General features: G+C 39.6%; 1 protein-coding gene across 5 annotated transcripts in view; it reads right to left on the reverse strand.

Annotated features, from left to right (window-relative positions):
- LOC143026084 (uncharacterized) overlaps positions 1 to 17,539 on the reverse strand; it is an 84,000-nt gene that overhangs the window by 22,619 nt on the left and 43,842 nt on the right. For 3 of the 5 annotated variants that reach the window (XM_076186084.1, XM_076186081.1, XM_076186087.1), the window contains 3 exons: positions 16,574 to 16,815; positions 10,271 to 10,403; positions 6,839 to 9,248 (listed from right to left, as the gene is read on the reverse strand). In XM_076186084.1, coding sequence (XP_076042199.1) covers positions 8,931 to 9,248; positions 10,271 to 10,403; positions 16,574 to 16,815 — 693 coding nt within the window. In that variant the 3' untranslated portion in view covers positions 6,839 to 8,930. Of the gene's footprint in view, positions 1 to 202; positions 3,579 to 6,838; positions 9,249 to 10,270; positions 10,404 to 16,573; positions 16,816 to 17,539 lie in introns of those variants that run through there. The other 2 variants (XM_076186098.1, XM_076186094.1) reach the window with 2 other exon arrangements.

The following is a 17,539-nucleotide window of genomic DNA, read 5'->3' on the forward strand; positions in this document are numbered from 1 at the left end:
TCCATCCATCTCATCCTTGGTCGCCTCCTCATGTTCACTCCATGCACTTCTGTCTTCCATCCTTCTTTTACTAATGTGGGAGGGAAAAAAATATATATATATATATATATATATAAAAATATATATATATATATATATGTATACATACACACACACACATACATATACCAAAGGCTTTTTCCCCCTTACAAGGGAAGTAGCCAAAAAAATAAAGGCATAAAATCCATTCCCACCCATTTCATTCCCATGCCAGGCTGAAAAAGCCTAAATATATATATTGATTTATTGAAAAAAATAATTCAGTTAAACTTACAATAGTCAGATTGTTTTCAATCTTAGGTATTCCACTTCCACCTGTATATAGCATGATTCTATCAATATATCTGAAGGGTAAGAAAAAGCTTATTTTTCTGTACTTCAAACCAATCCTTGTATATTTCTAAAGTCTTTCATACTCTTACATTTTGTTTGACACATGAATAAAGGCATTCTACAGCAATGCTGTTACCTGGTTTAAATGGCATTCCAGTCACTGTATTAGCTTATGGGAACTACCTGCTGTAACATTAATTGAACACTGAAACCATATTACTATTCTCTATTAATCTCTTCATACTCTAAATGTGTTAATGAAATATGGCTTAGTAAAAATGGCGTATGACACATGAAAACAGGCATTCTGCACTGCCTAATCTGCTGCAATGGTGCTACCTGGTTTAAATGGCATTCCAGTCACTGTATTAGCTTATGGGAACTACCTGCTGTAACAGTAGTTGAACACTGAAACCATATTAATATTCTATATTAACCTCTTCATACTCTAGATGTGTTAATAAAATACGAGTTAATAAAAATTATCACTATAATTTCTTTACTTCAAATGACCTCTAATTGACAAAAATCCTTACAAAAAAAGTTCATCAGCACATCACCATAAAATGAAAAAATAATACATACATAATATACCAAAGGTTCTTTTACCCTTAGAAGGGAGGTAGCCAAAAAACAAAGGCATAAAATCAACTCCCACCCATTCCATTCTCACATACTCCACTCCCCTCACTCTTATCTTGGCTCCTGGGTCAGAAGCAGTGTTGCAAGACACAGCACATCCACAGCAAGGCTACTTCATTTAATTGCCATCACCTCGTGCAGAAAAAGAGAAGATGGGGAGAAATCCTTTCGGGCTACATCAAATTATTTTTCACACATACTCCCTTTCATGCATCATCCATATACAACCATTCTCCATTCACCCCTATTTTCTGTCTTCTCTTGTCCTTCCTCAACAGACATTCCCCTCTTTCCCAATGCCCCTTTAACCCCATCCATCCACCTCGTCCTAGGTCGCCCACTCATGTTCACTCCCTCCACCTCTGCCTTCTACAACTCTTTTACCAATTTTTCCTCACTCATTCTTTCCATGTGTCCAAACCATCCCAATACTCTTTCATCAACCCTATCTCCCAACTCCCTTTCCACCCCTGTTCTCCTCCTCACCTCTTTGTTTCTCACTCTATCCAGCATAGTAACCCTTACCATACTTCTCAGGTACCTCATTTCAAACACATTCAAACTCCTCTCTTCCTCTTTTATGTTCCATGTTTCTTCCCCATACAGTGCTGTTGGTACAATCACTCCTTCATACAATCTCTTTGCATCCATTCCCAAATGTCTATTTCTCATTACACTTTTTAATCTCCCAAGGCATTTACTTGCTTCTCTCAATATATATTCCACCTCCACTCCTCCCTTTCCCACCACATTCGCACCCAAGTATCTAAAACTATCCACTTCCTCCAGTCTCTCTCTCCCTTAATACTCAAAGTCTCCTGCCACTACATCTGATCACCTTACTTTTACTCATATTTATCTTCAACTTCCTTCTTTTGCATACCCTCCTAAACTCCGTCACCAACTTTCTCAATCCCTCCTCTGATCCTGCCACAAGCACAGTTTCATCAGCAAACAACAACTGGCTTATCTCCTGCCTTTCTCCATTTTCTTTAACCATCTCTAATCCCCGACCCATTACTCTTGGGTTTACCTCTCGCACCACCCCTTCCATAGTGGTAACCTGGAGAATAGTGGGAAGAGTTTTGGATGTACTAAGGGGACAGCATGGAGAATACCAGATAATTTTTTGGTGGAAGGTAAGCTGAGAGTGGAGGATAAATGGAGAAAGTGGAAAAGGACAGAAGGCAGGGAGGTGCTTAAAATAAACTGCTTAAATGAGAAAGAAAATCTGATAATAATAATAATAATAAATTAAATGCAATTACAACTGACCCAAATATGCCATATGGTAGAGCTTGGCCAATCTTTAACCCAGTGAAAAATGATAGTCAATGTCTGGTGAATATGCTATGCATTTGTGCTGTTCTCCAGTTCAATGCATATGTTTTTTTGATGCTTTTTTGTGACTTTTATCAGATTAGGTTTCATTTGATTCTCAGCCTAAGTTATGGTTCATATTTTTTTTTTTTTGTGTCAGAAACTTGAAAAGACACTACATTTGGAGCATAAGGAGAAGGCAGCTTGAACACAGCATTGTTACAGCAGATTTGCCATCACCCACAACAGCAACTGAATATGGCAAATTGTTTACATTGCAGCAGCAATACTCTCTTGATTTACCAACATGGTTTAGTTAGAAATATAATTGGCAGCTTGCTGGTATGTAGCAATTGTTTGAAGTAGTTTCATTGAACACTCTGTGGTAATAAAGGTTCGCATTTCATCCGTGCTTTATAAGTCAATCCATAGATTTTTTTTTTTATTATTTTTAATCAGGTCACAAAATTCGACTTTACACCCCAATCTACAGTTGATGAAATACACACATGAAGACACACACAGTACACATCTAAAGAATGTAAAGAAATACAATTTTCCCTATAGATGCATAAATACTTCAACAAATTAGAAGGTAACACAGTCCACGCTGGAACAATACATATATTAAAATCTAAGAGTAATTGGAAATTAAAATATAAAACATATTTGAACAAAACATGACTCAGAGGATAGGTATAATAAATCTGAGAGTAGGAGACTGGACCCCATGAACATTGCTCCTTTCCTGTATAATATAATTTGGTAAATACACGACTTACCATACTCAATGGAAAAAATAATTACAAAAACAAAAGTAGAGAAAGATCTCTGGTAGTGCTAGTCATATATAATTAATTCATCACCTTGTAAGGCTGGAAATTCTATATTTTTTTTTAGTTATGCATTTTTTTTTTTTTTTGTGTACATGAGGAAGTTGAGCCACGTCATGGTTTCCGTCCTGCCAAGGAAGTGATGTCATCAACCTCGTTCAGAAAGTAGCTATAGAGGTTATGATAGATCAGAAATAAAGGAGACAACTTCCTGCTATATAGTTTAGGATTTCGATCGAACGACTTTTCAGGAACAATTCTTATGGTTCCTCTTGCATTGGTAGGTTATAATAGGAAGTCTCACTCCTCCACACTTAATCCATAGCCAAATGCTCCTAAGGCATTTGAACAAATAGCTGGGGATGGCATGCCCGCCAGCAGATCAGAGCATCACATTGAGATGAGTTTGTCCTGGCAATAATTAAATATATAATGGAAATAATTGCAATATATATATTTATTAGTTATGACATTGAGTTGAGACACCACTGCTTACAGGCATGCTAAAATAGAGACTAGGGGAGTGTATTAAATCACAGATTACACTGTTGGGGGGAGAGCATAGTTTGATTAGTGTGGAAATAAATTGAGAAGAACACAGGTTGTTACAGGGGTGTATTGACCAACAGCGTCATACATAGCCAGGTCGTAAACCAGTAACCAGTGAAAATTAAAAGTATTGATTGTGACCCATAGTGTCCCCTCATTTTGATCGGAATTGGTTCTTTACCTTAATGGATGGAGAAGAGAACTGTGGTTGGTGGAAACTGAGTGTTAAGAGACATAGAAAGAGTATGGTGAGGTAGCCAGAGATTAGGCAAAGAAATTGAACCCAAAATTTAGAATAAACACCACCTTCAAATATATAAAAAAAATATATATATGTGTTTCTTTGTAAAAGAGGTAGATGAATACTCCAAGCGAACTGATGCCCAGGAACTGTGAACACTGAAGGGGGTGAGAGGTGTATATTCCTAAGTTTGTTTATGCATTGGTTATCTACACAGTTCGTTTGTTTATGTCTTGGTTATCTACACATTTCTTGATTTAGGTGTAATTTTGTGACAGATAAAATGTGTAAGGGATAGTAATTAACAGGGTATTTTTTCAACCACCCAATGTATGACAATTTAGGTGGACCATTTAGTGGATAGGATCCCAAAGCCCCATGGGGAAAATAGAAGGGGGAGTGGAAGCCGTGCACAACTATCTTATCGGATCAGGAAGGGTGGTGGCAGCTACTTATTGATATATTCTCTTTCCCTTTCATTGTTGTATACAGGACACGTATTTAAGTTTCTTTAAATATCTTATTTTGTTTCCCGTCCTGGAGATAGGATTAGCATGGATAAGTGAATTTTTTTTGCAGTAATTATCCCTGTGACTTGTGACACTGCTTCTGACCCAGGGTAGTGGACAAGGTGCAGGGATGACCTGTCATCCAGGAGGTGCTAAGATAAGAGGGAGGGTGGAGGGGGGTGGAGTGTATTTGGGGATGGAATGGGTGGGAATGGTTTTATGCCTTTTTCTTTTAGGCTACCTCCCTTGTAAGGGGGAAAAAGCCTTGGTATATGTATGTATATGTATATATATAATTATCCCTGGGCAAATTGGGAAGCTACACATTACTTGACCACCGATAATGATAATAAAATAACTACCTCCAAATCCAAACATAATTGCCCTCAGGCCAATGGTCGCTACCAAATTTCAACGAATCCGCGAGTATTCATTTAATTAATTGTGGGGCTCAGTTTGGGTCGCTGCAACATGACAAACACATTAGCAAAAATATGGGTGAAATGTAGAGACTACCGATGAACATAAAAATGGATTTCCACTACATGGGCAAGATGAAAAAATTAATAAATAATTATAAGAATAAATCATTAAATACCTGATCTACCCTGGGTGGAAACATACAACAGTGGTGAGGCACATGAAATGGAAGAATAAACAGGATTAAGAGAGTAAAAAGGGCAGTGACTAAATTGGTTCCAAACCATGCACACAAAATGTACAGAGACCGAGAGCAGTGAACCATCATTGGAAGAGTAAAAGGTGACTTGAAAGTAGTGTTCAGAACATTAAAGGGAAGAGATACAATTGATAGTGGTGACTTCATAGGCTGGGGCAAGAGTCATGAGGTCATGAGAACAAATTAGGTAAAAAAAATCTAAAGAATAAGAAATGCAAGTTTCCATGCAGATGCACTCCATGAATAGCTAAGGCTAATGGAACCCAAACTAAATCTAAAGAAATTTCAGTCAGACATAATTTTTTGAAAAAAAAAAAAAAAAAAAAAAAAAAGGGTTCTCTTGCACCTCCTTTCCTTATGTTGCTGGGCACTGGAGAAAAAACGTCTTTGCTCCACAATTCTGACAACAGGATCAGTGAATAGAAGATATCTAAAACTGGATATAGTGGCTGACAATTATCATCCCAAGGGGCAACAACAGAAAATGTAAAAAAATTAATTATGTGATATAAAATGAAGATAAAGCTCAGAAAGAAAATCTGACAAGTTGAAAGAAGATTATGACAAGTTAAAGATCTCTGTGAGAGAGAGAGGGAAAAAAAAAAAATAAATCATACATGAACAGAAAGGGTAGAAAAGGATATATAAGGAGGACAAAGTCCTATTCAATGACACTATGCAAAGGAGAGATGTGATACAAGTACTTAAGAATAGAGGAATGCTGATAAGAGGGGAGGTAGATAAACATATTGCTGTCGTAGGATGGACAATAATATATACTAGCAAGAAAATAAAGGGAAACAAAAGGTAGAAATCTAAGGAAATTATGCAAATACAATAATCATAGATAATGAAGAAGGCATACAAAATGAAACATAAGTATAAGTCACAAAGCAAAGTGAATGAACATGAAAATTAATAAGCACAGACAAATTCAAGAATGTTTGATTAAGGAGAGATGCAACTGAGGAAGAAAGAGAAATTGAGGAAACTAGTAACGGATGCTAAGAAGAAGACGAAGAAAGAAGAAGAAGAAGAAGAAGAAAGAAGAAGAGAGCATACAGAGTTTTACAATAAAGCACATTCCTCAACTCTGTATAAAGAAGAAAAAAGAATACTAAAACAAATTATTAAAAGAAATATAGATCCTAAACAAGGTAGTGTATGATGGAAAGAAGGATAATTTTCTACCTAATTTAATTTCTATATTTCTTTCATTTCATCTAATCTATTTAATTTTCATATATAACAATGTTATAAAATAGTATATGATTAAAAAATACTCAATACTTAAAAAAAAAAAAAAAAAGGGTATTGCTGTGTCACTAATGACTTTATGAAAACTATAATGAGAATGATTAATATGAAAAGAAAGAAAAAAATGAACTTAGATTTGAGAAAATTAGATCAATTATTCAGTTGGATGTAAGTGTCATCTTAGTGTTAACACAATACAGACCCGTTTAGCTTAGGTGTAACTCTCCTCTGCGGACTTTCAGTCGCTAGAGGAACCCATAGGGTTAAAAAACTATTGTTGCACATTTTGTAAGAGAAGAAGACAAGAAAAAAAAAAAAAAAAAAAATTATATATATATATATATATATTTCAAATAAAGGCCTCTTCATCTTATAGTTCACTCATCACTTTGCTTTCATGAGGATGCTCTATACTGCTTGCTATTTACACCTAGTTAGGTATGCATCTCATATAGAGCTTTACCTGCATAGATTTTATGCAGTCAATATTTTAGAAATTTTAGTAACAACTCTATGGATCAGATCCATATAACATTATAACTAGAGACTAATTTCCCCTTAAAAATAAAGAATGGTGATCATTTTTAGTTTCTACTGAGCCTCTTTTGAAATTATCTCCATAAATCTCTCTGTTATCACCTTTAAGACTCAACCTCTTCAGTGGGGCATCATCTCCGAGGATAGATGCACTGGTAATCACGAACATAATACTTATACTCTGAGACCTCTCATTAACGGATGTTAATTAGCTGTGTTGCAGTGTTTTCGCTGTGTTTTCGGTGTTTTGGAGTGGTTTTTGGGTGGCATAGTGATTGCACGCACTAAACAACAGCACTGCAAACACAGCTAATTAATGTCCGTTAATGAGAGGTCTCACTGTACAGGCAAGCATGTATGCCAACCCTATCTGAACATCACAAACTGCAGTGACCATTTACAAAAATCACTGGGACACATCTACTCAATATTCTTCTTGATAATATGTATAGAGCAACTCTAACTACATCTCCAGTGCCTTTGTAGCAATAAATGGGCTATGATTTTTCCCATCAAGTTTATTGGTGAAGAGTATGCTAAGAACGTTTCATGTTGGGAGGAAAAAGTTGTGTGTTGTCAAAGAAAAGGAGGAAGTTGATGTTGATTAGAGTGGTGGGGAATTCGAGTCATGGTGATACCGACAGACACAAGGTTTTCTTTGTCCACATCAGATAAGACAGAAAAGTCCAAAGTAACGAATTCTACAGTAGGATATATGAAGAAGAATATGGAAAAACAGAGTACTGGCATCAGCATGAGGGTATATACAAAAGATATGTAGTAAAGTATGTCGTTCATAAACAGAGTAGGAGACAGAAAAGAATACCAAGGGACACTGGAGGAGGTAAACATGGGATGAAAACAGTGACTGTCTAAAACACCAGCTATTGATGTTACAGTTCAGGTACAACTAACAGTATTACCAAGGTTTTTCTATCATCAGACAAAGGCATGTATAAATGTACACATTTATATAAATATATGGAGTGTATACAGAATGACACAAAGGATTAAGGAATAATAATAATAATAATGCTGGGATGGTTTGGAGAATTTGAAAGAATAAGGAAGGAAAGACAAAAAAAAAAAAAAAAAGAGAGAGAGAGAGAGAGAGAGAGAGAGAGAGAGTGAGAGAGAGAGGAAAACCAAAATGTGTAGTGACAGGAGAAGTGTTAACTGGATATGTGTATGAGGTGCATGTGTACTTTGATCTGGCCACCTTCCTTCTGAGGTGGAGAGGGGTTTGGGTATATGTGTATGTATTTACCTTGAGTTTCATGAACTGGTATGCCACAGCCTCACAGCAGTTGGCAATGGTCCCTGGGCTTTCCCACCGATATCCCTAGGAAGAAATATTGGACTTGCGAGTGTTGAATTAGTGTGGGACACTTCTGTCACCAGCAATGATAGGAGGAGAGAAACCATCACTGACTATCAGCTTTCCTTACATGAAGAAGGGAAGGAAATATAATTGAAACTAATGGAGAGAGATCTTAGGCCTGGTCTAGAGATTGAGTGTCAGCCCCTCAGGGTTGCACCACGATGTGGATATTACTCTTTGATGTCCATCTTGGAAGATCACCATTTGCAAATACCGATCAATGGTCCTAGGAATAAGAGACAGGACCAATAAATGTAGCTTCTTTCCTGTGTATATTACGGAAGTAAAGAGAGTAGTCCAACATTTCTTCCACAAAAGATCTATGGCAGTGGGACTGTTGCTGGCTACTGGGGAGCGGAGGCTTTCTTGTCACTGAAACTTGTGTCAACAAATTTCATTATATGGAGAGAGAGAGAGAGAGAGAGAGAGAGAGAGAACATTCCTTAATCCTTCACTCATTGCATTTCACTCAAAACTTGGAATACTGGGTTCTTCCCCCTAAAAAAAACTGTGCCTAACAACCACACTAACCTAAATAGCACCAAAATTGCCCAACACACAAACGAGCCACAAAATAGCACCAAAATTGCTATACATATACGAGTCACATTTACAGAAAGCCCTGGACATTCCCCTTTTCCACAATTTTACCAATGACGTTCCTGTGGCCCAGGTACAACACCATTACACATAACAAAAAGCTGTAGCACGTTACAATGCAGAAATCGTACGGAAACTTTACTTTGTGTGTATTGATGGACATGTTGATGAGACCTGTTGCGACATTGGCCACCAAGAAGAGGATGAGCATGTTGGCACTGATGGCTTTGTAGAGCCACGTGGAGGTAAAGCTGCAGCCGCACACCAGTCGGGGAAGGACTGTCTCGCCGATAGCAGACACAGTCATGAACACCATTAATATTACCATCTGAAGAAGAAAAAAAGAATCTGGGATAGCAGACAAGATTGGGCTTGGAGATAAGAACTTGGGGACAATTAATAGTGAAGAAAGCAATATGTGAGAGAAGATTCTCACTCCTTCCCACACACATATATACTTTTTTTTTTTTTTTAATATTGACCAATTGATATCCTTTATTGTTTATGATTGCAATAATACCATACAAATTTATCTAGTTTATTCAGAGACCAGAAGCAACACAATGATTGTTTGTACAGGTCAAAGCTCCCAAACTTAGCAATCTAAGACCTGGCAGAACACCCAAAATGTGGCATCATATTTCCCGGTAAGGCCGCTTAACACAGCCATGATCATTTCCCACCACGAGTTTAGATATGGTGGTTTGTTGTGACAGTTTCATGGTGTGGACTCCACTGTGATTTCATATATCTACAGCACCTTGGTAGCCCTATTATTGCTATTACGGCTCCCGAATGTCAAGAAACACCTATTTTCTAAAAGTCAGAAAATTCTATTACTTGGCTCAGTGCTGGTCCTGAGGGTGCCGAGTTTGGTAGCTTCGACCTGTATTCAGTAATGTGGCTGACTCAAGACAAAATTATTTCTCAGACACTCAAAAGTGAAGACCCTTGTAGGGATAAGCTCTCCAAGCCATGGTCAGAAATAAAGAAGAATCATTCAATCTGTTGCCCCAGTCTTGTAAGAGATTCACGGCTCATGTGGTAACTGACAACAACCATTGGGTTGGCCCATAAGCCATGCAAGCTAGAAATATTGTGTTGTTGTCTGTGTGGTTAGGGCACAGCAGTGCTGCCAGGTGCCATGGAGGAGTTATGGGTGTTCTGTTATAGAAATATGAACAACTGATTCACTGAAATTATAACCTTTGTAGCATTAACAAGTCAAGTATCAAATTGCTTAGAAAGCGGAGTTAATTTTTTGTCTTACTTTGTATGTAATTTTTTGTTTACAAAAGTCCTTACTAATACTGAACTACATAATGCAAGAAATCAGTCTCATCTTAATACCACATAGCATATAAAGGTTGCATTAGCCAGGCGACGAGACGGCGGTTCCAAAACTTTCTCCGAAGTGAAGAGCAATATAAGCCACGTGCTCAGGAGCATAGACGACATCTTTAAGAGCCCAAAGGGTTTACTTCTGCAAAGACAATGGGATGTATTAGATTGTGTTCCATCAATCTATCAAGTATTAACTTTGAGAATTTGAGGTTTCTCTTCAAGTGAACGATTCTTGAGAAAACTAAATGCAATGATTGATATGAGGCACTCCATGTCAGACAGGCGAAGATGCCAAAACCATGCTTTGAATTATCACTATCCAAAGTTTGACCAACGGAGGCACTCAAAGAAAATGTATTTATGAAATGCTGGTGCCTTTGCCTATCTTGCATTGAGCGCCTCATATCATTAGGTTCCCAAGCATGCAAAGATATGCACAGATACACAATCACATATACATATGTATATCAAGGCCTTTTTTTACCCTCTTACAAGAGAAGTAGCCAAAGTCAAAAGGCATAATTCCACTCCCACCCATTCTACCACCATTCACCACCCCTTCCTCCCTCTCATCTTGGCTCCTCCTGGATGACAGATCATCTCTGCACCTCGCCCATCGCCCTGGGTCAGAAGCAATGCAGCTAGACACAGCATATCCACAACAAGGCCGCTTCATTTAACTGACAACCCCCCCTCTTCATCCCCTCATGCAGAAACACTGAAGATGGGGAGAAATTCCTTCAGGCTGTGTTCAAAATATCATTCACACACAACCACTCCCTAACCTAACCCAACCCCACTATCTCCCACCCACTCCTTTCCATGCATCAACAGTTCCATCCATACACATGCCTTCCCCTGTCAGGCATGAAATGCCTCATATTATCGTGGTTTCCAAGCATGCATAGATATGCACAGATACACATGCACACACACTTTATATATTATATATATATATCTATATCTATATATATACATAAATATACAGTAAACCTCTATAAATCAGATATTGGATAAATTGGACTCTATGGCCCCCAAATTATTTTTACCTAAATCGGACAGCGGCGATATATGAGGCAGGCATCACATATAGTTTCCACCCCTGTTCTCCTCACCTCCTCATTTCTCACACTATCCATCCTAGTAATCCCTACCATACTTCTCAGACATTTCATCTCAAACACATTTAAACTCTTCCTCCCTTATGTTTCATGTTTCTGCCCCATGCAGTGCTGTCAGCACAATCACTCCTTCATAGTCTTCTTTTAGCATCCATTCCCAAATGTCTATTTCTCATTACACTTTTTAATCCCCCAAGGCAATTACTAGCTTCTCTTGACCTACATTCTATCTCCACTTCCACCTCTCCCTTTCCTGCCACATTCACACCCAAGTATCTAAAGCCATCCACTTCCTCCAGTCTCTCTCCCTTAATATTCACTTCCATTCTGCTGCCACTTTCTCCCCTTGTACATCTCATCACCTTATTTTTACCCACATTCATCTTCAACTTCCTTTTTTTTTGCCCACCTTTCCAAACTCTGTCACTAACTTCCTTAATCCCTCCTCTGATCATGCTTCAAGCTGTTGTCAGCAAACATCAACAACTGGCTTAGCTCCCATTTTTTCCATTTTCCTTAACCATCTCCAATCCCCTTTACTCCCTCCCACTCTTCTCTCAGTTTCTTCTTGTATTCCTCTTTTCTTTCTCATTTAAGCAGTCTCCCTACATTCTGTCCTTTTCCTCTTTCTCCATCTATCCTCCACTCTCAATTTACTTTCCACCAAAATATGATTTGATATTCCACCACTCTCCTCATTCTCATATATATATATATATATATATATATATATATATACATATATATATACATATATATATATATATATATATATATATATATATATATATATACATATATATATACATATATATTTGTGAAGAGCTGGAGTCCAGGAACCATTATATAGATGAAGAAAGTAAATACTGGGCTTGTCGAAATAAACTTATTTTGATGAGTCCAGGGTTTACTTTCTTAATATGGAGATGGAGAGATGATAATGGAAGAGAAGGCAGTAAGGGGAAGATGGGCAGAATATTTTAGGGAATTGCTAAATGTGAAGGAGGATAGGGAGGAAAGATAGCTGCAGTGGGAAATGCGAAGAAAATGACCGTGATGAGTGAGGAGAATGGAGGAGAAATAAGGAAGGATGAGGTGAAGGCAGTTGTTAAGATGATGAAAGCAGGTAAGGCACCTGGTCTGGATGGATGCCATGCAGAATGTCTGAAAAAGGGAGGTACCATGATGGCGGACTGGTTGGTGAAGTTATTTAATGTTTGCTGGAGAGAAGGTAGAGTACCGGAGGACTGGAGGAGTGCCTGTATAGTTCCTCTTTACAAGAGAAAAGGGGACAAGTGTGAGTGTAGTAGTTTCAGAGGGATTAGCTTGTTAAGTGTAGTTGGGAAGGCTTATGGGAGGATCTTGATTGAGAGGATTAGGAGAGGAACAGAAGGAGTAATTGGTGAGGAACAGTGTGGATTTAGGACAGGTAGAGGTTGTGTAGATGAGATCTTTGTGGTAAGACAGATTTGTGAGAAAACTATAGGAAAGGGGAAGGATGTTTTTTGGGCTTTTATGGATCTGGAAAAGGCTTATGATAGGGTAGACAGAAAGGCACTGTGGGAGGTTATGCAGATATACGGGATAAGAGGAAAGCTTTTGGGAGCTGTCAAGAGTTTTTATGAGAGTAGTAGAGCTTGTGTCAGGATTGAAAATGGAGAGAGTGAGTGGTTCGAGGTAAAGGTGGGACTGCGTCAAGGATGCGTTATGTCGCCCTGGCTGTTCAACTTATACATGGATGGGGTGGTGCGAGAGGTAAATGCAAGGGTAGTGGGAAAGGGATTGGAGATGGTTAAAGAAAATGGAGAAAAGTGGGAGGTGAGCCAGCTGTTGTTTGCGGACGACACTGCGCTTGTGGCAGGATCGGAGGAGGGATTGAGGAAGTTGGTGGCAGAGTTTGGGAGAGTATGTGATAGAAGAAAGCTGAAGATAAATGTGGGTAAGGTGATGAGATGTACAAGGGGTGAAAGTGGCAGTAGACTGGAAGTGAGCATTAAGGGAGAGCGACTGGAGGAAGTGGATAGTTTTAGATACTTGGGTGCAAATGTGGCAGGAAAAGGTGGAGTGAAGGTGGAGGTAGAATGTAGATTGAGAGAAGCGAGTAAATGCCTTGGTGGATTAAAGAGTGTAATGAGAAATAGACATTTGGGAATGGATGCGAAGAGGAGACTGCATGAAGGAGTGATTGTGCCAACAGCACTGTATGGAGCAGAAACATGGAACATAAGAGAAGAAGAGAGAAGGAGTTTGAATGTGTTTGAGATGAGGTGTCTGAGAAGTATGGTGGGGGTTACTAGGCTAGATAGAGTGAGAAATGAGGAGGTGAGGAGGAGAACAGGGGTGGAAAAGGAGCTGGGAGATAGGGTTGATGAAAGAATATTAGGATGGTTTGGACACATGGAAAGAATGAGTGAAGAAAGACTAGTAAAAGAGTTATGGAAGGCAGATGTGGAGGGAGTGAACATGAGGGGACATCCTAGGATGAGGTGGATGGATGGGGTGAAGGGGGCTTTGGGGAAAAGGGGAATGTCTGTTCAGGAAGGACGGGAGAGGACGGAAGACAGGGGTGAATGGAGAATGGTTGTATATGGATGATGTTGTGATTGCATGAGGAGGAATGGGCAGGGGGTTGGGGGGTGAGGTAGTATGTGTGAGCAAAATTTGACGCAGCCCGAAGGGATTTCTCCCCGTCCTCTCCTTTTATGCAAGGGGGGACGGAGAGGGGGGGTCGCCGATTTAATGAAGCAGCTTTGCTGTGGATGTGCTGTGTCTTGCGACACTGCTTCTGACCCAGGGCAGTGGACAAGGTGCAGGGATGACCCGTCATCCAGGAGGTGCTCAGATAAGAGGGAGGGTGGGAGGGGTGTGGAGTGTATTTAGGGATGAAATGGGTGGGAGTGATTTTATGCCTTTCCCTTTTTGGCTACCTCCCTTGTAAGGGGGAAAAAGCCTTGGTATATGTATGTATGTATATGTATATATATACAGGTAAACGTCGACTTACGATGGCATTAGGTTTCGATAGAGCCATCGTAAGACGATTTCATCGTAAGTCGATCCCCAATTTGTGTATCACTGTTCCGTGGTCACTGTACCTAGCCTACCTGTATATTAACCACCAGAGATACTGAATATAGCCTATTAAACATGTACAGTAGTTTATTTAATTATTTTTATCCTTTTTACCATATTCAAACACTATAATATGTATTTTCAGTACGGATCTTAAATCTCGCGGGCAGCAGCCAATGCCAGCCGTACGACGTGACGTAATAATACTCGCATCATAAAATATAGTCACCGCTTATATCGATCGTTCTCTCTTTCACCCGCGAATTTTGAAAACCACAGAGAATGGGATTTAGGGCACATTTGAGAGAATGTAAAAACACAGGGGCGACTACAATAAATATAATCAAGACGCCGATATGGCAGCGTCGCGAATCCACTTGCTCCTCATGACGCCTACGTGTGCGGCACCGTATGGAAGGGGTTAAATTATCATATCGTCGTCGTCATCGTAAAGTCGAACAATCGTAAGTCGCGGCCATCGTAAGTCGACGTTTACCTGTATATATATATGATAAACTGATATGCCTGAAGGGATTTCTACTTGTTTGACATATAAATTCTTGAGTGGATGAGGAGGGAGGGTTTGCCATATAAAGAAGTGGTGGGGGTTAACTAGCTTCAGTTGTTGTGCCCTGCTGTGGAGGTGCTGTGCCTTGCTGCATTGACTCTGACCCAGTGTGACAGGTACAGGCATGACCCTTAATTCAAGAGGAGCTATGATGAGAGGAACAAATTATGGGTTTTTGGATAGCTGTGGGATAGATGAAAGGTGGGCTCTGACTCAGTCGCCTTCTGTTTTGGGGAGAAAGGGTCTTTTGGAATGTGCATGTATGTAAATACAAAGTGGATGTCAGTCTGAAAACTTCCTTGATCAATTAAAGCTCTTATCAGGCCAATATAAATCCTATATCTATCTATATACTAAAGGCTTATTCCTCCTTATAAGGAAGTTGGAATGGGTGGGGGATGGGGGGTGAGGGAGTATGTATGAGAAATAATTTGACAGCCTGAGGGGATTTCTCCCCGTCTTCTTTTCTGCATGTGGGGATGAAGAGGGGGGGGGTTGCTGATTTAATGAAGTGGCCTTGCTGTGGATGTGCTGTGTCTTGTGACACTGCTTCTGACCCAGGGGAGTGGGTGAGATGCAGGGATGACCCATTATCCAGGAGGTGCTAAGATAAGAGGGAGGGAAGAGGGTGGAGGGGAGTGGAGTGTGATAGGGATGGAATGGGTGGGAGTGGTTTGTGTGCCTTTGTTTTTTTTGGCTACCTCCCTTGTAAGGGGGAAAAAAGCCTTTGGTATATGTATGTATAAGACTTATTGACCCACTGTCGGAGAATAAGATAAGATGGACAGAATTCTCTGACAGTGGGTCAGTAAGTCCTATTTTACAAATGTGCTACTACATTAACCTTCCTATATGTATGTATAAGGGAGTTATCCAGCCAAGGCACACACACACTTCCACCTATTCCACCCCCATCCACCACCTGTTTACTTCCCTTTCATCTTTGCTCCTTGTGGATGAAGGATCATTACTGTCTCCTGTCCAGGTCAGAAGCAACGTAGCAAGATGAGGCGCAAATTCTAGCTGCGTAAACTTTCTTTCCTTTACCTCTTCAATATAAGTCAAATTCTTGCACGCCACATCGGATGCCTAATGTATGATGCATCACACTACTTGTAAAATATAAAGTCACTTCTGTATTACTTGTTCTCTTTCACCCTAAGTGATAATAAACATGGAAAATGTGATCAAACCAGTTCACAGAATTTAGGGGTCAGTTAGTTACAGCTACAAAATAAACATAATGAAGATGCCGACCCTAGCATCCTCGTATACCCACTCATGCCTCATGATGCCTACGTAGACATCATCATATGGAAGAGGTTAACCATAGAAACCTTAACCTTAAACTGCAGAGTGTCCCTGAGTGGAAGGAATTAGTTGGTACCCTAGTTCACTATTTTCTGCAAGGACACTCAAGTTCTTTAGCTACACTTTATGACTATTTGGAGGTTGAGGCACACTGACAAACCAAAAGTCAAGACAGTTGATATTATGCCACTATGTCATGGTTAAAATTGTTAGATTATACAGCTCTGAAAAACCTACCTGAAATTTGATACCAAAATCCCAATACTGAGTCCGTGGAGGTAGAGTGCCGTGTAGCCGAGAATAGAGACAAACCATTCCTTGTTGGCTTCAACAAATTCGGTTCGATAACCCTCTGAAAACACCCAGCGCTGAAGACGATGGGAGATCATCTGCTGTATAATGGTACATGTTGAGGCCAACACAAACCATGGAGTATCACGTCTCACTGGAACAGCATGCTTAAAGAGCAAACCTGCAAACTGTATAAGAAATGTGTAAGTACATGTATATACCATAGATTCTTTCTCCTTCATAATTAGGGGTGGCTAAGTCAAAGCACACACCCACATCACAATCACCTCAACCCATCTCAGCACCTCAAGGGTGAAGAATTAGCCCATCTCTCATCACATTGTTTTGGTCAAAATAATGCAATAAGACATGGTTGCTCCACTGCAGGCCTGACAGCTGGAGTTAATTTAACTTAATAGCTTTACAACATGGCAACCTCTCTCCTCACCCACTCAAACTATGAAGAAGATGAGAACATCTCTTCATCCATTCATAGTCTTCCTTTATTCACTCTACCTTTAGCAATCTTTCTTCCCTGGCTGACAGACATTCCAAGTTCATTCAAACCAAGGATGGAAGATGGCAAAAGATCAATGTGAATGGAGATTAGTTGTAAGTGGATAAAGAAATCATGTGACCCAAAACAATTTCTTCTTGCATGCTCTGTATTTTTCTCAAGTGGATGTGGTGGATGGGGGTCACCAAATAATGAAGCAGTGGGGCTTTAGCTGTCAGGTCCTGCTGTGCAGGCGTATCTTTGTGGATTACCTCCGACTCAAACAGCATGGTGGAAGATTGGGATGAACCTTCATTCATGAGGGATGACAAATGGGTATTTGGATGGATGGGGAATGGGTGCAAGGTGGGTGTATGCTTCAATCTGGCCAACCCCCCTTACAAGGGGAAAGGGCA

The sequence above is a fragment of the Oratosquilla oratoria genome, chromosome 1 (genome assembly GCF_046742065.1).
Source record: "Oratosquilla oratoria isolate Oo_2021 chromosome 1, ASM4674206v1, whole genome shotgun sequence".
NCBI classification, from domain to species: Eukaryota; Metazoa; Arthropoda; class Malacostraca; order Stomatopoda; family Squillidae; genus Oratosquilla; species Oratosquilla oratoria.